This window comes from Phyllobates terribilis, unplaced genomic scaffold, assembly GCF_046119375.1.
Source record: "Phyllobates terribilis strain yellow unplaced genomic scaffold, ASM4611937v1 Scaffold_3__8_contigs__length_932513732, whole genome shotgun sequence".
Taxonomy (NCBI): Eukaryota; Metazoa; Chordata; class Amphibia; order Anura; family Dendrobatidae; genus Phyllobates; species Phyllobates terribilis.
The window spans coordinates 613,507,154-613,529,132 of NW_027362763.1; the positions used below are offsets into that span (position 1 = coordinate 613,507,154).

At 49.3% G+C, this 21,979-nt stretch overlaps 1 protein-coding gene across 6 annotated transcripts in view; it reads left to right on the plus strand.

The window, feature by feature from the left end:
- Positions 1-21,632: 21,632 nt before the first annotated feature.
- Positions 21,633-21,979, plus strand: part of PHF10 (PHD finger protein 10) — a 363,357-nt gene continuing 363,010 nt past the window's right edge. For 2 of the 6 annotated variants that reach the window (XM_073671484.1, XM_073671487.1), the window contains exon 1: positions 21,634-21,833. In XM_073671484.1, the coding sequence (XP_073527585.1) occupies positions 21,768-21,833 (66 nt within the window). In that variant the 5' untranslated portion in view covers positions 21,634-21,767. Of the gene's footprint in view, positions 21,834-21,979 lie in introns of all 6 variants that reach the window. The other 4 variants (XM_073671486.1, XM_073671489.1, XM_073671485.1 and 1 more) reach the window with 4 other exon arrangements.

The following is a 21,979-nucleotide window of genomic DNA, read 5'->3' on the forward strand; positions in this document are numbered from 1 at the left end:
GACGCACGCTGAGCGCACTACAACCAGACGTGGCTGAAGCACACACTACAGCGTGAGCTGCACTCACACACACAGACCTTGCAGACAGCGGTGAACAGTGCAGATGCAGAGCACTGTGCACTAGCGCTGCAAGACAAAAAAAAAAAAATCGCTATCTACTCCTATATAGTGTGTTTGGAACCAATTTAGCCGAATACGGATGGAACCACCACACTAATAGGAGATATCAGGAAAAATTATGAATTAGCAAAAAAGGACAATGTATGAGGCAGTGACACACACTGAGTGCACTACAACCAGATGTGGCTGAAGCACACACTACAGGGTGAGCTGCACTCACACACAGAGACCTTGCAGACAGCGGTGAACAGCACAGAGAACTGTGCACTAGCGCTGCAAGGCACAGCGATTTATAAAGTAGCTTCGGTAAAGCAGAATAGACCAAATAGGTAGCTAAAACTGTCCCTCAGAACAACAGCGTCCTATCCCTAACTGAATTCACAGCAGAGTGAGCTCAAAATGGCGGCGGCGGCTTTTATAGTGCATCATGACATCATTTCAGCAGCCAATCACAGCCATGCCATTAGTTAAGATGCCTACATGCCTAACAGGATGTGCCCACACTTCTTAGGATCCTCATTGGCTGAATAAAATGAAACTGGCTCATTGCATTATGGGAACTTCCGATTCCGGTATACGATATTGTAAAAGTATCGGAATTAAGAATCGGAATTCCGACACTGCGAATATCCGCCGATACCCGATATTTCAGTATCGGAATGCTCAACACTAGTGGTGAACCTTCAAAGAAGTGGCCAGCTGACCAAAATTACCCCAAGAGCACAGCGACGACTCATCCAAGAGGTCACAAAAGACTCCACAACAACATCCAAAGAACTGAAGGCCTCACTAGCCTCAGTTAAGGTCAGTGTTCATGACTTCACCATGAGAAAGAGACTGGGCAAAAATGGGATGCATGGCAGAGTTCCGAGATGAAAATCACTGCTGAGCAAAAAGAACATAAAGGCTTGTCTCAGTTTTTCAAGAAAACATCTCGATGGCCGTCAAGACTTTTGGGAGAATACTCTGTGGACTGACGAGACAAAAGTTGAAATTTTTGGAAGGTGTATGTCCCATTACATATGGCATAGAAGTAGCACCGAATTTCAGAAAATAAACATCATACCAACAGTAAAATAAGGTGGTGGTAGTCTGGGGCTGTTTTGCTGCTTCAGAACCTGGAACACTTTCTGTGGTAAATGGAACCATGAATTCTGCTGTCTACCAAAAATTCCTGATGGAAAATGTCTGCCCATCTTTTCATGACCTCAAGCTGAAGTGTACTTGGGTTATGCAGCAGGACAATGATCCAAAACACACCAGCAAGTCCACCTCTGAATGAGAAAAACAAACTTAAGACTTTGGAGTGGCCTAGTCAAGATGCTGATCGTAATCGGAATGAAATGCTGTGGCATAACCTTAAAAAGGTGATGGATGCTGTAGTGCCGGCGTCCCTGCCCTCTGCTAGGCAGGGACGCTGCTCCTCTCACCGCTCTGCTCCGTGCCCGGCATCCTCCCCCCGCTCTGCTGTCAGCGCGCGCTCCGTCCCGGCGTCCTCCTCCTGCTCTGCTCTCAGCGCGCGCTCCTTCCCGGCCCCTGTGCTTAGGGCGCGCGCGCGCGCGCTCCCCTCCTCTTAAAGGGGCCGCGCGCGCCGCCCTAAAGAGTCCCCGGCCAATGGCCGGAGGACTTCATCATATATAAGGCACCTCCTCCAAAATGGAGGTGCCCGAGCAATGTTGTTTGCACCTGTGTCTCACCTGTGCTTCAGCCCTCAGGTCCCGTTGCCAGTTACCTGCCAGTTACCTGCCAGTTTCCTGCCAGTTTCCTGCTAGTTACCTGCCTGATTCCTGCCTGAATACTTGTTACCTGCCTGCCTGCCTGAGGTCCGACGGTCTGCCTTACAACTCCGGTCAGTCTGTCTAAGGACCAACTTGTCCGCTCACCTGGGAGCGCACATCAGCTACCTGCCTGCTTGCCTGAGGTCCGACGGTCTGCCCTACAACTCCGGTCAGTCTGTCTATGGACCAGCTTGCCCGCTCACCTGGGAGCGCTTCTCCGCTACCTGCCTGCTTGCCAGCCCGGAGGCTCCGTTGTCACGTGCTGTGACCACCAGCTATCTCAGAGACTCTTGCCCGCTCACCTGGGAGCGCATCTCCGTTACCTGCCTGCTTGCCAGCCCGGAGGTCCCGTTGTCACGTGCGGTGACCACCAGCTATTCCAGAGACTCTTGCCCGCTCACCTGGGAGCGCTTCTCCGTTACCTACCTGCCTGCCAGCCCGGAGGTTCCGCCGTCACGTGCCGTGACCACCTGCTATTCCAGAGACTCTCGCTTGCTCACCTGGGAGCACACATCTACCATCTGCCTGCTAGCCTACCCGGAGGCTCTGCCATCACAGGTCGTACCTACCCCTTACCCAGAGACTGCCCTGATCACTTGCCGTAACTCCCTGTCCGTTCACCCAGAGACTGCCACCCGCTCCCTTACAAGGGCCGCCCCCTTGTATAGTAGCTCAGAGGTTCCGCCTCCCGGACCCGTTACAGTTTGCTCGGGCCATGGAACCCGGTGGCACCCAAGCTCCCTCGCTCTCGGACCTCTGTCTTGAACTGTCCCGTCAGAGGTCCCAACAGGAGGCCATCCTGGGTCACCTGCGGAATGTTAATACTCGCCTGAACACTCTGTCTGATCCACCAACAACCTCCGCCAGTGCCATATCTTGCAATCCGGCAGCTCCGCTGCCCACTAATACTATGGTATCCTACCCCGGACCCCGGCTCTCTGCACCTCCTCGCTTCGGAGGCGACCCCGTCCAGGCTCGGGGCTTCATAAATCAGTGCACCCTGCACTTTGAACTTTTGTCCCATCAGTTTAATTCCGACCGGGCCAAAATTGCCTTTATCATGTCCCATCTCACCGGGGAGGCCCTGGCCTGGCTAAATCCTCTATGGGAGAGAGGAGACCCCCTGGTGTCCAACTTGCCTGCTTTTCTCTCGGCTTTCCGGAAAGTCTTCGACGAACCCGGACGGAAGACCTCATCCGCATCCTCTCTGCTACGCCTCCGTCAGGAGGGTCTCACCGTGGGCCAATATGCCATACGGTTCCGCACCCTTGCCTCGGAGCTGGCCTGGGATAACGACGCTCTGGTATCCGTCTTCTGGGAGGGTCTGTCCGGTCGTATTAAAGATGAACTTGCTGGTCGGGACATTCCTACCTCTCTCGATGATCTAATAACCCTTGCCACCCGGATTGACCTACGGTTCCAAGAGCGTGCCAAAGAGGTCACCCGTGAGAGAAGGATTCCACGTTTAGCTCCTACTTTCCAGAAACCCGTCATTCCCTCCGTCTCTCCCCAGGTACACTCTCCTGAGCCTATGCAGGTCGACCAGACCAAGATGGTCAAAACCCGTCAGGACTCACGCCGTGCCGAGGGGAGCTGCTTCTACTGTGGCAGTAAGGAGCACCGGATCCGTGCCTGCCCGGAGAGGTCGGGAAACGCCTGTGTCTAGGTTCGCTCAGAGAGGTCCACCTAGACAAGAATAAATCCTCTCCATCCCTGCTGTTGTCTGTTTCGATCATCTACGGGGAGAACCGTTATTTCGAACTAGCCCAACTTGACTCTGGAGCAGCCGGGAACCTTATTTCACAGTCCCTGGTTGAGAAATACCGCATCCCCACCAAACCTCTGGCTGTACCCTTGTCTGTCGCTGCCGTGGATGGGGGCCTCTTACCTCGCCCCATTCAACTCATCACCGAATCCATTACCCTGCAGGTGGGAATGCTGCATTCTGAAAGTATCTCCTTTCATGTTCTGCCTGGACTCTCTCACGCCCTCTTGCTAGGTCTGCCCTGGCTCCAGAGACATGCACCCGTGCTAGACTGGCAAACCGGAGAGGTCCTTCGCTGGGGACAAGACTGTCATAAAACCTGCCTGGTTCCCGTCCATCCCGTCCGTCCTTCTCCTACCCCAGCTAATCTACCTGGACTTCCGATTCCTTATTGGTCTTATGCAGATGTCTTTAATAAAAAGGAGGCAGAGACATTACCACCACATAGACCATACGACTGTCCCATCGATCTGCTACCCGGTACTACTCCTCCCCGTGGGCGTATCTATCCTTTATCCGCTGCTGAGACCCGGTCAATGTCCGAATATATTGAGGAGAATCTGGCCAGAGGATTCATCCGGAAATCTACCTCCCCGGCGGGAGCAGGCTTCTTTTTCGTCAAAAAGAAGGACGGCTCTCTCCGTCCCTGTATAGACTATAGAGGCCTAAACCTGATCACGGTGAAGAATAAGTACCCCCTTCCGCTCATTCCAGAATTATTTGATCGTCTGAGGGGGGCTAGGATCTTCACCAAACTGGACCTTCGTGGGGCGTACAACCTGGTTCGTATTCGTCAGGGGGATGAATGGAAGACGGCATTCAACACCCGGGACGGCCACTATGAATACCTGGTAATGCCCTTTGGTCTCTGTAACGCTCCTGCCGTCTTTCAAGAGTTGGTCAATGACATCTTCCGGGACCTTCTCTACTCCTGCGTAGTGGTGTACCTGGACGACATCTTGGTCTTCTCTCCGGATCTCCAGACTCACCGGAGGGACGTTCGTCAGGTCCTGCTCAGGCTAAGGCAGAACCATCTCTACGCTAAATTTGAGAAGTGCCTCTTTGAGCAGACCTCGCTTCCGTTTCTGGGCTACATTATCTCTCAGACCGGCCTACAAATGGATCCTGAGAAACTGTCTGCCATCGAGAAATGGCCCCGACCGGAGGGGTTGAAGGCCATTCAGCGATTCCTGGGCTTCGCCAACTACTACCGCCTCTTCATACCACACTTCTCTTCCCGGACGGCCCCAATTTCTGCGCTCACCCGTAAAGGTACTAATCCCAAAGAGTGGCCACCCGAAGCAGAGGAGGCCTTTCTTTCCCTTAAACAGGCCTTCTCTTCCGCCCCGGTGCTGCATCGCCCAGATGGCAACAAGCAGTTCTTCCTGGAAGTTGACGCCTCCTCCTCTGGAGCCGGAGCAGTACTTACTCAAAAATCATCTTCCGGGAGGATGGTAACTTGTGGCTTCTTCTCAAAACTCTTCTCCTCCTCAGAGCGCAATTATTCCATAGGAGACCGAGAGTTATTGGCCATCAAACTGGCATTGGAGGAGTGGCGTTACCTGCTCGAGGGGGCTCTTCACCCGGTAATAATTTACACTGACCACAAGAACTTGGCTTACCTCCAGCATGCCCAGAGACTTAACCCGCGCCAAGCCCGGTGGTCCTTGTTTTTTGCTCGTTTTGATTTTGTCCTTCATTTTCGCCCGGCTGACAAAAACGTCAAGGCGGACGCCTTGTCTCGATCCTTTCTGGTGTCTGATCTCGAGGAGGATCCGAAACACATCATCGATCCCGCCAGAGTAATGCAGGTGGCTCCCGTGAGTCTAAATCGTCTTCCTCCTGGTAAGACGTTCGTACCAGTACCTGATCGGGAGAAGATCCTACACTGGGGTCATTCGTCTAAACTAGCTGGCCACGCCGGTCAGAAAAAGACCCTCCAGCTTATTACCCGGCACTACTGGTGGCCTAACCTGCACAAGGATGTAATTGACTTTGTTTCTGCCTGTGTGTCCTGCGCCCGCAACAAAGTTCCGAGACACCTGCCGGCCGGCCGCCTCCTACCTCTGCCAGTACCTGCTGCCCCCTGGCAGCATATAGCGATGGACTTCATAACTGATCTGCCCGTCTCTGCCGGTTGTACGGTCATTTGGGTGGTCGCTGACCGCTTTTCCAAGATGGCTCACTTCATTCCACTGCCAGGTCTTCCGTCTGCACCCGAGCTGGCTAAAGACTTTATCCGCCACATCTTCCGTCTTCATGGCCTGCCCCGTCACATCGTGTCGGATCGAGGAGTACAGTTCACTTCCCGTTTCTGGAGAGCCACTTGTAAATTGCTGGACGTCACCCTGGACTTCTCCTCCGCTTACCACCCACAGTCTAATGGTCAAGTGGAGCGGATCAATCAGAACCTGACCAGTTACCTTCGGCACTTCGTTAATGCCCACCATTCTGACTGGGTGGATCTCCTGCCATGGGCCGAATTCTCGTACAACAATCACGAGAGCGAGTCTTCCTCCAAATCCCCGTTTTTTGTAGTCTACGGTCAGCATCCTCGGATCCCGTTTCCCGTCTCCACCTCGGTGGACAATCCGGCTGCGGAATCTCTTGTTAACAAATTTTCCTCCATATGGGAGAGTACCCGGTCCGCACTCCTTCTGTCATCCGAGCGAATGAAAAGACACGCTGACAAAAAACGTCTGGACCCTCCTCAATTCCGCCCTGGGGATAAAGTCTGGCTCTCGTCCAAATATGTCCGGCTCAAGATCCCTTCCTATAAGTTAGGGCCTCGGTTCATCGGCCCACTGGAGGTCATCAGTCAGATCAACCCGGTGGCCTATAAATTGAAACTCCCGGCCAACTTACGGATCCCTAACTCCTTCCATGTGTCTCTCCTCAAACCTGTGGTGCTTAACTCTTTTTCCAAGTCTACAGGTACGCCTCCTGCTCCGGTTTCTGCTGAGGACGAGTTTGAGGTAGAGAACATTCTTGCCACCAAAAGGGTAAGAGGAAAGACCTTTTTTCTGGTAGATTGGAAGGGGTTTGGTCCTGAGGAGAGAACGTGGGAGCCCCGGGAGAACATCCATGCCCCTCTCATCCTAGCTAAATTTCTGTCTGGCCTAAAAAAGGGGGGGCCTAAAGGGGGGGGTACTGTAGTGCCGGCGTCCCTGCCCTCTGCTAGGCAGGGACGCTGCTCCTCTCACCGCTCTGCTCCGTGCCCGGCATCCTCCCCCCGCTCTGCTGTCAGCGCGCGCTCCGTCCCGGCGTCCTCCTCCTGCTCTGCTCTCAGCGCGCGCTCCTTCCCGGCCCCTGTGCTTAGGGCGCGCGCGCGCGCGCTCCCCTCCTCTTAAAGGGGCCGCGCGCGCCGCCCTAAAGAGTCCCCGGCCAATGGCCGGAGGACTTCATCATATATAAGGCACCTCCTCCAAAATGGAGGTGCCCGAGCAATGTTGTTTGCACCTGTGTCTCACCTGTGCTTCAGCCCTCAGGTCCCGTTGCCAGTTACCTGCCAGTTACCTGCCAGTTTCCTGCCAGTTTCCTGCTAGTTACCTGCCTGATTCCTGCCTGAATACTTGTTACCTGCCTGCCTGCCTGAGGTCCGACGGTCTGCCTTACAACTCCGGTCAGTCTGTCTAAGGACCAACTTGTCCGCTCACCTGGGAGCGCACATCAGCTACCTGCCTGCTTGCCTGAGGTCCGACGGTCTGCCCTACAACTCCGGTCAGTCTGTCTATGGACCAGCTTGCCCGCTCACCTGGGAGCGCTTCTCCGCTACCTGCCTGCTTGCCAGCCCGGAGGCTCCGTTGTCACGTGCTGTGACCACCAGCTATCTCAGAGACTCTTGCCCGCTCACCTGGGAGCGCATCTCCGTTACCTGCCTGCTTGCCAGCCCGGAGGTCCCGTTGTCACGTGCGGTGACCACCAGCTATTCCAGAGACTCTTGCCCGCTCACCTGGGAGCGCTTCTCCGTTACCTACCTGCCTGCCAGCCCGGAGGTTCCGCCGTCACGTGCCGTGACCACCTGCTATTCCAGAGACTCTCGCTTGCTCACCTGGGAGCACACATCTACCATCTGCCTGCTAGCCTACCCGGAGGCTCTGCCATCACAGGTCGTACCTACCCCTTACCCAGAGACTGCCCTGATCACTTGCCGTAACTCCCTGTCCGTTCACCCAGAGACTGCCACCCGCTCCCTTACAAGGGCCGCCCCCTTGTATAGTAGCTCAGAGGTTCCGCCTCCCGGACCCGTTACAGATGCGTGGAAACCCTCCAATGTGGCGGAATTACAACAATTTTGCAAAGATGAGTGGACCATAATTCCTCCAAAGCGTTGGAAAAGACTCATTACCAGTTATCGCAAACGCTTGAATGTCATTGTTGCTGCTAAATGTGGCCCAACAAGTTATTAGGTTTAGGGGGCATTCACTTTTTCACACAGGATCCTGTAGGTTTGGATGAATTTTTCCATTAATATTAACCCCTTTCTGACGAGCGGCGCAATAATACGTCCCTTTTACTCACCTGGGTGCGACGGGAGGAAAACAGGGAGCATGTTCCTTTAAGAGTCCATGTTGGTTTATCGCTTCATAAGCCAACAAGCAAGAAAAGAAAACAAATAGACTTTAGTTCAGGCAAACAAAGTAAAGTGTCCTTAGCAGGTCTCTGCTTAATCATCCCTATGGGCACACAGGCTGCATAATATCCAGTATCCTGGCCTGGTCTGGAGCCAACCACACACAGGAGGCCTTCTCTCTCCAAACACACAGACCATGTGGCAAACAACAGCATCCATTTTATAGGTTGTTAACCACACCCAGAGGTGAGGTATGTGGGTTGCTGGACCCGCCCATTCTCTCCTGCGTGCACTAGAGAAAATACACCAGGTTACATCACAGAGACCAGCCACCTCTGTGATACATACTTCCCATCGACTACACGGCCATTAGCCACCTTACATACCTTCCCCCTCTGCCTAAAGCCGTGGCGCTTGGCACCTTCTACCACTAGACAGGGGATTCTCGAGAGGGCATCACCATTACCATGTAGCTTCCCTGCTTTATGTTCTACATGGAAGTTGAAATCCTGTAGGGCTAAAAACCAGCAACCAGCCATCTCTGTGATGCACACCTCCCATCGACTACACGACCATTAGCCACCTTACAGTATGTATTATTATGCCTCGGAGATCGCGCCTGGTCCGAGGCTGTGCGGGCGCGATCGCCGGGTGTCAGCTGATTTTGACAGCTGGCACATTCACCCCTGAAATGCTGCGATATAAGTCGATCACAGCATTTCAGGAACAGACAGAGGTAAGACAGCCTTTCTTACGTTGGATTGGAGACCCCACAACGTCATCGCGGATTCCCAATCGTTGCCATGGTGACCCGGTGTCATCATGACAACATCCGAGTCACCAGGCAGTTAGATAGATCATGTGTCAGTGCAGAGCTGACAGCCTTCATAGCATAGGGATGCTCCTGCATCCCTATGCTATACAAGAGATCAGCCTGCAAAAAATTAAAGCCCCATAGTGGGACAAAGTAAAAAAGTGAGAGAAAGAGTAAATTTTTTTTAAAAAATATAAAAAAAGAAAAAAGAATCCCCCCTAAAAAAAAATAAAAAAAAAATTATAATTATATATACTGTATATACACTGCTCAAAAATAAAGGGAACACTGAAATAACACATCCTAGATCTGAATGAATGAAATATTCTCATTGAATACTTTGTTCTGTACAAAGTTGAATGTGCTGACAACAAAATCACACAAACATCATCAATGAAAATCAAATTTATTAACCAATGGAGGCCTGGATTTGGAGTCACCCCCAAAATTCAAGTGGAAAAACACTCTATGGGCTGGTCCAACTCTGATGTAATGTCCTTAAAACAAGTCAAAATGAGGCTCAGTATTGTGTGTGGCCTCCACGTGCCTGTATGACCTCCCTACAACACCTGGACATGCTCCTGATTAGGTTGCGGATGGTCTCCTGTGGGATCTCCTCCCAGACCTGGACTAAATCAACCGCCAACTCCTGGACAGTCTGTGGTGCAACGTGACGTTGGTGGATGGAGCGAGACATGATGTCCCAGATGTGCTCAATCGGATTGAGGTCTGGGGAACTGTTACGCTCACGCCCGGACTGACTGACGTGAGCATGATTAGCGATCCCACTGTACCATGAACCGAGGAGTGCCTGGAGGGGCATAACTAAGTATCAACCCGATCCGACCAAGGTCGCACGGCGGCTATCGACTCCAAGGAGGAACCGAGCAGAGGGACCAGGTGCTACACCAGGTCAGACCCCAGTCACAGCTGTTGACTCACACTGGGGAATACAGGAACAGGCAGGTTAGGCTCGCACACAGACAGGTGGGTATTGGCAGGCACAGCTGGAGTGCAGACGGGAGGATACTGGCAAGCACGACTGGTATGCAGACAGGGGGGAGGTACTGGCAAGTACGGCTGGAGTGCAGACAGGGAGACACTAGCAGGTTGGAGTGCAGGCAGGATAGGGTCCAGTACAGACTGGGATTCAGGAACAGAACCGCAGATGCGGTAGACAAGCAGAGCAGAGAGAAACCGCTGGAGCAGTGGGCAAGGCAGAGCAGAGCGGAACCGCTGGAGCGGTGAGCAAGGCAGAGCAGAGAGGACCCGCTGGAGCGGTGATCAAGGCAGAGCAGGAAGGAACCACCGGAGCGGTGAACAAGGCAGAGCAGGAAGGAACCGCCGGAGCGGTGAGCAAGGCAGAGCAGAGCGGAACCGCCGGAGCGGTGAGCAAGGCAGAGCAGAGCGGAAACCGCAGGAGCGGTGAGCAAAGCAGACCAGAACTAAAACGCAGATGCGGTGGACAAAGCAGAGCAGAGAGGAACCGCCGGAGCGGTGAGCAAGGCAGAGCAGGAAGGAACCGCTGGAGCGGTGAGCAAGGCAGAGCAGAGCGGAAACCGCAGGAGCGGTGAGCAAAGCAGAGCAGAACTAAACCGCAGATGCGGTGGACAAGGCAGAGCAGAGAGGAACCACCGGAGCGGTGAGCAAGGCAGAGCAGGAAGGAACCGCCGGAACGGTGAGCAAGGCAGAGCAAAGCGGAAACCGCAGGAGCGGTGAGCAAAGCAGAACTAAACCGCAGGTGCGGTGGACAAGGCAGAGCAGAGAGGAACCGACGGAGCGGTGAGCAAGGCAGAGCAGAGCGGAAACCGCAGGAGCGGTGGGCAAAGCAGAGCAGAACTGACCTGATGGTGCAGGCAGAGAGGACAGGGCTCTGTTCACATGGAACAGACTGAAAGAGGGGAAAAAGGAACAAGCAGAACTAGATACACACAAGGTACTTATAATGAAGTAGCGAGTGGACACAAAACTCACAAACAGAAGTACAGAGACAACGAGTAGGAGTTAGATGCTGGTTCAGACACTGCAGGAAAAGGGAGGGTACGGACATAGAGAAAAAGCAGGTAACAGGCTAGGAGACAGTTCAGACAGGAACTGATACTGCAGCGAGATACAGAAACGGGTCTGGGTATAGCCCAGAGATGGCGGAAAGGACTAGAAGTAACAGGTAACAGGTCTGGGAATGCAGCCCCCAGAGATGGCGGAAACAGACTAGAAGTCACAGGTAACAGGTCTGGGTATACAGCCCCCAGAGATGCTATACCAGTTCATAGAACACAATAGTGCATATATCCCAACTGGGATCTAATGTACTCAATATTAATCAAGTGTATACATATACAAAAGTACTATCATAAAAGGACTAATTAAGTCCCATCGTTTGATTAACACCAAAAAACAAAAACATGTAACGAAGGAGGGACTACCAAAGGATTTTCTTTAGAAAAATGTATAAAGTTTATTATTAGAAAAAGCTTTAAATATAAAAGGCACAAAAATGGGGGGAACGTGGACAAGAGAACAGTGGTAATAAAACAGCCTCTCACCAAAACACTGTCCCTACCCCAAAGGACCCCACTTATTAAATTATTATAGTCATATACCTCAGGCAAAAGAAATCACAGGACTGCTGTAGTCATAGTAACAGTAAATGGCAGTCAAGATCAGTAAATATTTATATTATAGTAAGCAATTAATATTCCTATGAGAACCACCAGGAGTAATACAGGGGGTAGTAAATCAAGAGCCCCCTTCAATATCCAATCCCTGTACTGATTTTAAATACATACCAGGGACACAAGCGTGGTTCAATTCAGGAAGCCTGAGACCGGGGGACCCATATGGGGGGGCACACAGGTAAGGTGAGGTGCCCCGACGCGCGTTTCGAACTCCCTTCTTCAGGGGGCAATGTTTTTGTTTTTTAGCCCCCAGAGATGGCGGAAACAGACTACAAGACACAGGTAAGAGGACAGGACCTGGCAATACAGTTGCAAGGAGCAAACTGAGTGAAGGTGTTACTCAGGCACCTCCTGGGTGGAGGGGGTTTAAATATCCAGTGACTGACAGCAATAGGCTGGAGACGCATTAGGGGTGTGCCCACAGCAGCTATAAGAATCAGGAAGTAACCGGGCAGCCGCCCTAAGCAGACAGTCAAGAGGAATGCACACAACATGAATTGGAGCACGGTTTGCAGGCTGGACTGAAGGGTAAGATTGCGGTCTTGCATGGTGGGAGGCGGTGCACTATGAAAGCACACCACCAGGGATGTTACAGGAACGGGTGGACCAGTCTATAGCTTCAATGCCTTCATCTTGCAGGAACTGCTGACACACTTCAGCCACATGAGGTCTGGCATTGTCCTGCATTAGGAGGAACACAGGGCCAACCGCACCAGCATATGGTCTCACAAGGGGTCTGAGGATCTCATCTCGGTACCTAATGGCAGTCAGGCTACCTCTGGCGAGCACATGGAGGGCTATGCGGCCCTCCAAAGAAATGCCACCCTACACCATTACTGACCCACTGCCAAATCGGTCATACTGAAGGATGTTGCAGGCAGATCGCTTTCCACAGCGTCTTCAGACTCTGTCACGTCTGTCACATGTGTTCAGTGTGAACCTGCTTCCATCTGTGAAGAGCACAGGGCGCCAGTGGCGACTTTGCCAATCCTGGTGTTCTGTGGCAAATGCCAAGCGTCCTGCACGGTGTTGGGCTGTGAGCACAGCCCCCATCTGTGGACGTCGGGCCCTCATACCACCCTCATGGAGTCAGTTTCTAACCGTTTGTGCAGACACATGCACATTTGTGGCCAGCTGTAGGTCATTTTGCAGGGCTCTGGCAGTGCTCCTCCTGTTCCTCCTTGCCCAAAGGCGCAGGTAGCGGTCCTGCTGCTGGGTTGTTGCACTCCTACGGCCCCCTCCATCTGGGACATCATGTCTTGCTCCATGCACCACAGACTGTCCAGGAGTTGGCAGATGCTTTAGTCCAGGTCTGGGAGGAGATCCCACAGGAGACCATCCGCAACCTAATCAGGAGCATGTCCAGGTGTTGTAGGGAGGTCATACAGGCACGTGGAGGCCACACACAATACTGAGCCTCATTTTGACTTGTTTTAAGGACATTACATCAAAGTTGGATCAGCCTGTAGTGTGTTTTTCCACTTTAATTTTGGGGGTAACTCCAAATCCAGGCCTCCATTGGTTAATAAATTTGATTTCCCTTGATGATTTTTGTGTGATTTTGTTGTCAGCGCATTCAACTTTGTACAGAACAAAGTATTCAATGAGAATATTTCATTAATTCAGATCTAGGTTGTGTTATTTCAGTGTTCCTTTTATTTTTTTAAGCAGTGTATATATAAAAAACAATAAAAGTACTGTAAGGTAGCGCTCTTCATCACGCTGGGGGCACTCGCTTCACCGGGTCAATCAAAGCACACATGCAACGTTTTTTCGGTAATTCACAGTACAGCAGTTTATTACATCTCATAAACCGCTCATAACATAGTCCATCTCAGTGGCTCGCTGACATGTTACACATAATATTCCAGAGCCTTTCTAGTGACAGACATGCCCACTTGGCTCCAGATACAGCCTTCAACAAGGTAACAATATCAATGTCCACATCAAGCAGCGTTTTTACCTTTGCCGGGTTGTAGCTGCTTCAGTCAGCTCGGTTCTGCCACAGCTGTGGTTTTAAAGCATCCCAGATGGGGCCTCCGGGCCACGTACCTTCCAAGGCTACTGGTATCTCAAACACAGGGGATCCAGCCTCTGCCTTCAAGGCTTCACCCGGCCTCTCTTTCTAGGCCTCACCAGGCCACTCTTTCTCTCTCTGTTTCAAAACTACCAGGGTTTATATATACTTTTGTGCACACAGGACCTGTGATGATGTCACAGTCACGTGATCAGTCACGTGATCAGTCACCTGAGGGGGAGGTAAATGGTCAGCTAGAGCACACCCCCTGGACATTCTAGCAATGCAGCAAGCCGCTGCATTACAGTACACATATTTGGTATCGCCGTGTGCGGAATGACCTGACCTACAAAACTGTCCCACTAGTTAACCCCTTTTGTGAACACGGTAAAAAAATAAAAAACAAAGCAAAAAAAGGTGCTTTATCATCATGCTGCCGAAAAAAAAGTGGAATAAAACGCAGTCAAAAAGACGAATGTAAATAAAAATGGTACTGCTGAAAACGTCATTTTGTCCTGCAAAAAACAAGCCACCATACAGCTCCATCAGCCGAAAAATAAAGTTATAGCTCTCAGAATAAAGCGATGCGAAAAAAATTATTTTATCTATAAAAGTTTGTGTAAAAGCTCCAAAACATAAAAAAACCCCAATATAAATGTAGCATCACTGTAAACGTACTGACCTGCACAATAAAGCTGCCTTATCAATTTTACCACACACGGAACGCCATAGAAAAAAAACAAAAAAAACAATTCCTGAATTGAGTTTTTGTTTATTCTGCCTCCCAAAAGTCGGAATAGAAAGCGATCAAAAAATGTCACGTGTCCGAAAATGGTACCAAGAAAAAACGTCAACTTGTCCCGCAAAAAAACAAGCCCTTACATGACTATGTCGGCCGAAATATGGAAAAATATAAGCTGTGAAAATATGGCGTCTCTTACGTGTGTGACAGCTGCCAAACCTAAAAACCCGAAATAAATCTGGTATCGCTGTAATCACACAGACCCGAAGAATAAAGTTGTCTAATCACTTATACCGCACGAGGGTTGTATTTGGAATAGGGTTGTGTTTGGGTTAGGGTTGTGTTAGGGTTAGGTTCGGGTTAGGGTTGTGTTAGGATTAGGGTTGTGTTAGGGGTTAGGGTTAGGATTAGGGTTACGGTTAGGTTTGTATTAGAGTTGGGATTTTTTCAAGAGTAAAGAAAAAACATGGTGACGATATGACGACTAGTGTTGAGCGCAAGTGCTCGCTACTTGAGTTTGCATCGTGTGCTCGGGTATGCACTGAGTATCTCTGTCCCATATCTTTTGCGGCTTTTTATACAGATAGAAAAAAAACACACGATGGATTACCTGCCATACACGAGCAATCCCCGCATGTTTTTTTTAGGTATCTAACAACCGTTAAACATGTCACTCGAGCACCCGCGGTACTTGGTGCATATCCGAGTACCAGATGCAATTCAAGTAGCGAGCACTTGCGCTCACGATTAATGACAACATATTCAATATGATGACCTAATGTTACCAAATTCTGTGTTGTACCTCTAGGTTTAAAATGTTCACTATACCCCTTGATAAAATCCTTCAGGGGTCTAGTTTCCAAAATGGGGTCACTTGTGGGTGGTTTCCACTGTTTAGGCACATTAGGGGCTCTCCAAATGCGACCTGGCGTCCGCTCTCGATTACAGCCAATTTTGCGTTCAAAAAGTCACAGTCATCCTTCCCTTCTGAACCCTGGCGAGTGCCCAAACTGTTTTTTTCCCCACATATGGGGTATAGGCGTACTCAGGAGAAATTGCACAACAGTTTTTGGGGTCCATCCTCTTACCCTTGTGAAAATAAAAAAATTGGGGCTGAAAGATCATTTTTGTGGAAAAAGTTAGATTTTTTTATTTTGATGGCTCCATGTTATAAACTTCTGTGAAGCACATGGGGGTTCAGGGTGCTCACCAAACATCTAGATGTGTTCCCTGAGGAGTCTAGTTTTCAAAATGGGGTCACTTGTGGGGGGTTTCCACTGTTTAAGCACATCAGGGGCTCCCCAAACACGACATGGCATTCGCTAATTTTTCAAGCAAATTTTACATTCAAAAAGTCAAATGGCGCTCCTTCCCTTCCAAGCCCTGCTGTGTGTCCAAACAGTGGTTTTCCCCCATATATGGGGTATCGGCGTGTTCAGGAGAAATTGCTCAGCAAATTTTGTGGTACATTTTTTCCTGTTACCCCTGCAAAAATAAAAAAAAAATGAGTCTAAAGTAAAATTTTTGTGAAAAAAAGTTAAATGATCATTGTTTTATTCCACATTCCAAAAATTCCTGTGAAGCACCTGAAGGGTTAATAAACTTCTTGAATGTGGTTTTAAGCGTCTTGAGGGTGCAAGTTTTAGAATGGTGTCACTTTTGGGTATTTTCTGTCATAAAGACCTCTCAAAGACACTTCAAATGTGATGTGGTCCCTAACAAAATGGTTTTGTAAATTTTGTTTAAAAAAATTGGGTAAAATTGTAGAGATGTGAGAAGCTGTAGTGAATATATATAAAAACCACATACTGAATGGAAAAATATAGTATATGGAGATATTGATGAAAAATGTGTAAATATTTAAATCTATGATAAAATTATAGTGAAAATAGTGGTGTGGGGTAATACATTTGTGATCAAAGTGGGTAAAAATTGGTGAAAATGTGTATATGAAAATGAAAACTGGATAAAAAAAAGGATACTAATATAAGCATATGACAAAAGCAGTGCCCTAAATCACAAATATTATTAAAACATAACATGAAGAAGTGATTGCCTTATGTAAAATAAAAAAAAACCTTTATAATTGACCCAAACATGGCTCTAGAAATTCAGGGTAATGCATTTATGGTTCAGGGCCCAGGCCTAAAATCAAAACACTTGGATTTAGGCTATGTTCACACACGTTGTGTTTTGCTGTGTATTTTGCAGCCGATTTTTATGCAAATTTTCAGCTGCATCTGGCAGTACCAGCAAAGTCTATGAGAAACCAGAATTCTCTGTTCACACATGTTGCTTTTTGTTTGCTGTGTATTTTGTGACTTGCTTGAGTATTCGGAAAATAGAGCATGTCACTTCTTTAAGCGTTTCTGCAGCAGAAAATGCACCTGCGTTTTTTCACCCATAGGAAGTAATGAGTGGTCAAAAGTACGCAGCAAATAAGCAGCAAAAAACGCAACAAATATGTAGCAAATACGCGCGTTTTTTACGCAGCTGTTTTCCTGCCAGAGAAAAGTTAGCAGCAGATTTGCAGCAGAAAAAAACACGTGTGTGAACATAGCCTTAGGCTGTGTGCCCACTATGCGTTTTCCAAGCATTTATGCTGCGGAATTTCCGCAGCATAAACGCTTGGGAAACGCTTGGTAATCCGCCCCCCATGGTCCCCAATGACAAGCCGCAATGTCAATGCCCATGCTGTGGATTTTTCTGCGTTTATGCTGCGCTCAAAAATCCGCAGCATGCCAATTCATTTTGCGGACACGCAGCGTAATCGCCACCATTGACTTGCATTGAAACGCATATTATCCGTGTCAGTACATTTGTACACATGGATAATATGCGTTTCTATGTGCGGATGGTACCCAAGTCTGGAGGAGAGGAGACTCTCATCCAGACCCGGGTACCATAGAAACTGTAAAAAAAAAAATGCTCGCGCTGATGTGTCCTTCACACCACCGCGAGCATTGCAAGACACTGGACGCAGCAGACAAAACACCGAGAAGACATCAGAAGGTGAGTATAAACTTTATTTTTTACCATTCTTATTCTTTTTTTTTTAATTAACTTGGTCACACTACTATAAATACATGCCGGTTGCATGGATTTATATAGTGTGAACAAGTTGTCAAGCACTTTTCCAAGTGATGCTAAAATCGCTTGGAAAAGCGCTTGATATAATAATAATAATCTTTATTTATATAGCGCCAACATATTCAGCAGCGTTTAACAATTCACAGGTTCATATACAACAGTCATAAGTAACATAGCTAAAGATAATACAATAATTACAGCAAAAATGACAACCCTGCTCGTAAGAGCTTACAATCTACAATGAGGTGGGGGTGACACAAAGTACAATGGCTTATTTACAAGCATGGTTCAGCCATCTTGAGGGGATGAGGGATAGATAAAGGCTGCATGAACTCATCACCAGACAGTATCTGTAGTGCTTTTGGGTTCGGTGGAGACTTATGTTTGGAAAACTAAGGGATGGGCTATAAGAATATAAAAGGACTTCGATTAGGGAAGGTGATAGGCTGCTTTAAACAGGTGTGTTTTTAGGGAGCGCCTAAAAATGTGTAAGTTGTGGTTCATCCTAATTTCTTGGAGTAGAGCATTCCAGAGAATAGGTACAGCTCGAGAGAAGTCTTGAAGCCGGGAGTGGGAGGTACGGATTAGTGCGGATGTCAGTTGAAAGTCGCTTGCGGAGCGTAGAGAAGGGGTAGGCCGATAAACAGAAATGAGAGAAGAGATGTAGGGGGGTGCCACACTGTGGAGGGCTTTGTGGGTGAGAACAAGCAATTTAAATTGGATCCTGTAATTCATGGGCAGCCAGTGCAATGACTGGCACAGAGCGGTGGAGTCTGGGTAACGGTTAGCCAAATAGATGACCCTGGCTGCAGCATTAAGGATGGACTGGAGGGGGGAAAGTCGAGTGAGGGGGAGGCCAATTAAGAGAGAGTTACAGTAGTCAAGGCGGGAGTGGATCAGGGCAACAGTGAGGGTTTTTGTTGTTTCCAAGGTGAGAAAGGGGCGGATTCTATAGATGTTCTTCAGGTGCAAGCGACAAGAGCGGGCAAGAGATTGTATGTGGAAGGTGAAGGAGAGATTGGTGTCAAACACAACGCCCAGACAATGCCTGCTGGCTCGGCATTATTGTGGTGCCACACACGGAGAGAGAGAGATGTCAGATTTAGAGAGGTGAGCAGACGGCGGGAGTAGAAGAAGTTCAGTTTTGGAAAGGTTGAGTTTCAGGTAGAGAGCGGACATGATGTTAGAAACTGCGGCCAGACAGTCACTGGGGTTCTGTAGTACAGCGGGGGTAAGGTCAGGGCATGAGGTGTATAGTTGTGTGTCATCAGCATAAAGATGGTACTGAAAGCCAAATTTTCTGATGGTCTGTCCAATTGGGGCTGTGTAGAGAGAGAAGAGAAGAGGGCCAAGGACTGAACCCTGAGGAACCCAATAGTGAGAGGAAGAGGGGAAGAAGTGGAGCCAGCAAATGATACACTGAAAGAGTGGTCAGATAGGTAAGAGGGGAACCAGGAGAGAGCAGTATCTTTTATGCCGATTGAGTGGAGCATAGAGAGTAGGAGGTGGTGGTCAACGGTGTCGAAAGCTGCAGAGAGGTCAAGAAGAATGAGCAGAGAGTGATCGCCATTATGTTTTGCTGTCAGAAGGTCGTTGGTTACTTTGATGAGTGCAGTTTCTGTAGAATGTAGGGGGCGGAAGCCGGACTGTGATGGGTCTAGAAGAAAGTGAGTGGAGAGGTAACTGGTAAGGCGGGAGTGGACCAGGCGCTCCAAGAGTTTAGAGATGAAGGGAAGATTGGAGACTGGTCTGTAGTTGTTTGTGCAGGAAGGGTCAAGAGAGGGCTTTTTTAATAATGGAGTAATGATGGAGTGTTTGAAGGAGGAGGGGAAAGTACCGGAAGAGAGGGAGAGGTTGAAGATTTTAGTTAGGTGAGTAGTGACGACTGAAGAAAGAGACTGGAGTAGATGTGAGGGGATGGGGTCAGTGGTGCATGTGGTGGGATGAGAAGAAGAGAGGAGCCTGGAGACTTCCTCTTCTGTGACTGGGTCAAATGTGGAGAGTGATCCAGAGGGGATGTGGGGGGAGATGGGAGTCACGACACTTGGTGGCTGGGAGCTGATTTCCTGACGGATGGTGTCTGTTTTCTCTGTGAAGTAGGAGGCCAAGTCCTCGGCACAAATGTCTGCGATGGGGGCCTGCGCTTTAGGACTGAGGAGGGAGTGAAAGGTATCGAAGAGTTTTTTGGGGTTGTTGGATAGTGAGGAGGTCAGGGTGGTGAAGTAGGTCTGTTTGGCGAGGTGAAGGGCAGAGTTATATGTTTTTAGCATAAATTTGTAGTGGATAAAGTTTTCTGGTGTCCGAGTTTTCCTCCATAGGCGTTCGGCACTTCTAGAGCATCGCTGGAGAAACCGCATGCAGAAATGCATGCAAAGACGCTTGACAAACTCTTCTACCTGGCAGGAAAACCACATGTAAAATCCGCATGCGTTTCTCCTGCCAGGGAGAAGCGTAAAAAATATGCAGCATTTCTGCATCGTGGGCACTTAGCCTTAGACTAGAGTGGGACTTAGGTTTGTAACATGCTATACACTGCTGGGTTCTTGGTCTCAAAGTGCAAGTGAGTTTGCTATCATGACTTGCAATGCTTGCTTGCGACCAGTCTGTATTTTGGCACAAATTGTTAGGTGCCGCAATGAAGCTCATGGTGTAACCCTAGCCAAAACCCCTATACATTAGCTCACCCGTCTCTCCTGTTTTTCTATTCAGTAGTGTAGGCAAGGATGTAGGTTCTGTAGGCGACATGTAATGTACATACGGGCACATATGGGATAACTGGCTGCTTGGCTGTCACGGGTGTGTCGCCACGAAGATCGTCGCGATTACACAGCCTGACTTCTCACAGCTGAGTTTTTGGTGCTTGGTGTTTTTCGGCAGGGAGGGAGTTAATTCTCTCTCTCTGTGCTAGACGAGGCCCAGCCTCGCCCAGCTGCAGTTAATTCTGCAGTATTGGGACTCCTTCAAATACCTGCCGGTCTGATAGGGTAGTTGTCGGTGAAAGCTTTTCATGCAGACTATCAGAGCGATGCGTGGTATTGTGGAGTTTGGAGCGAAGTGTAATCGGTGTTGTTTTTTCCCTTCCTCGCTTTATCCTTTATCTCCTTGCCCGTTGGTGTTCCCTCTGTTGTAGTGGTGTAAGTTTTTGTATGCGAGGTGGTTTTTGGTTTGCCCCTTGTACTGTCTCGTTCGTCTTGTACTGTGTTTTGGCATATACTGTCCTGTCCCCAATTGCTGTGAACGGGGTCCTTCTCAGGACTAGATTACTGAGGTTCAGGGATCCTCAGGAGGTAGGTTTACGCTGGTGGCCTGGACCTCTGTACCATCAACAGTACCTCCAGGTAGAGGGATTAGGCAGGGCCTCAGTTTAGGGTCAGCATAGGCTCCTGTCCTCCTGAACGCCGAGACAGCGTGACATTAGCGACCACACAGTGCTAGTGGATCCACTTGCAGAGAAATAGTTTGTTAAAGGAGTATTCCCATCTCCAAGATCCCAATATGTATTAGGTGTAATAATATTAATATTAGCAAATACCTCCAATTAGAAATGTAGTATAATTTTTCTGATTCGCCATGTCTCTTTCCTCATGTGCAGGCATTGCAGGGCTTTAGGTATCCATGGTTACGACCACTGAGAGTGACAGTTTGCTAGTGGTCGTGACCATGGATAACCAAGTTCCTGCAATGCCTGCACATGAGGAAAGAATCATAGCGAATTAGAAAAACTATACTACATTACTAATTGGAGGTATTTGCTAATATTATTAGTACTACACCTACTACATATTGGGAAAGGATATTGGATAAGTGACTACTCCTTTATGTAAACGCCATTGCTTGGACTAGAGCAGTACACTACAATGCTATTGAGGTAAAGACAGCTGTCCTCACTTTTGCGGGAGCTCCGTCACCCCACACACAGCAACACCGATGGTGACCTGCCAACATGACGACCTCCACGACTTGTGTTATCAGTTGGCTCCTAGCCAGTACACAATCTGGCTGGCGAAATGGCGTCACTACGTGTTACTGAAGGAGGGACGTTCAGAAGTCACGTGACCTTTTCGTCCGCCAGAGGAGCAGAGTCTGGATGTATTACGAAGGGCTGAGTGGGTGTGGCAAAAAATGGGGCGGGTCTGATTTATTATACCTGGTGTAGCTCGCTGCAGTTGGTTCTTCAGACTTACTGGACAATGGCCGCCGTCTTGTCACCTGCAAGGCCTTCGTACGACTGTGACCCGGCCGCGCCTTCAGTTAAGGTAAGGAGCACATCCTGCATGTTGTCCGCGCCGCTGTACACTGGGGTGCGCTGCTTCTCCTCCTGCGGCGGCGGCGGGGGGAGCAGCGTCACTGCGTCTCCTAATTTCCCACAGATACATGAGCCATTGGCTGGTCAGAGCTCCGA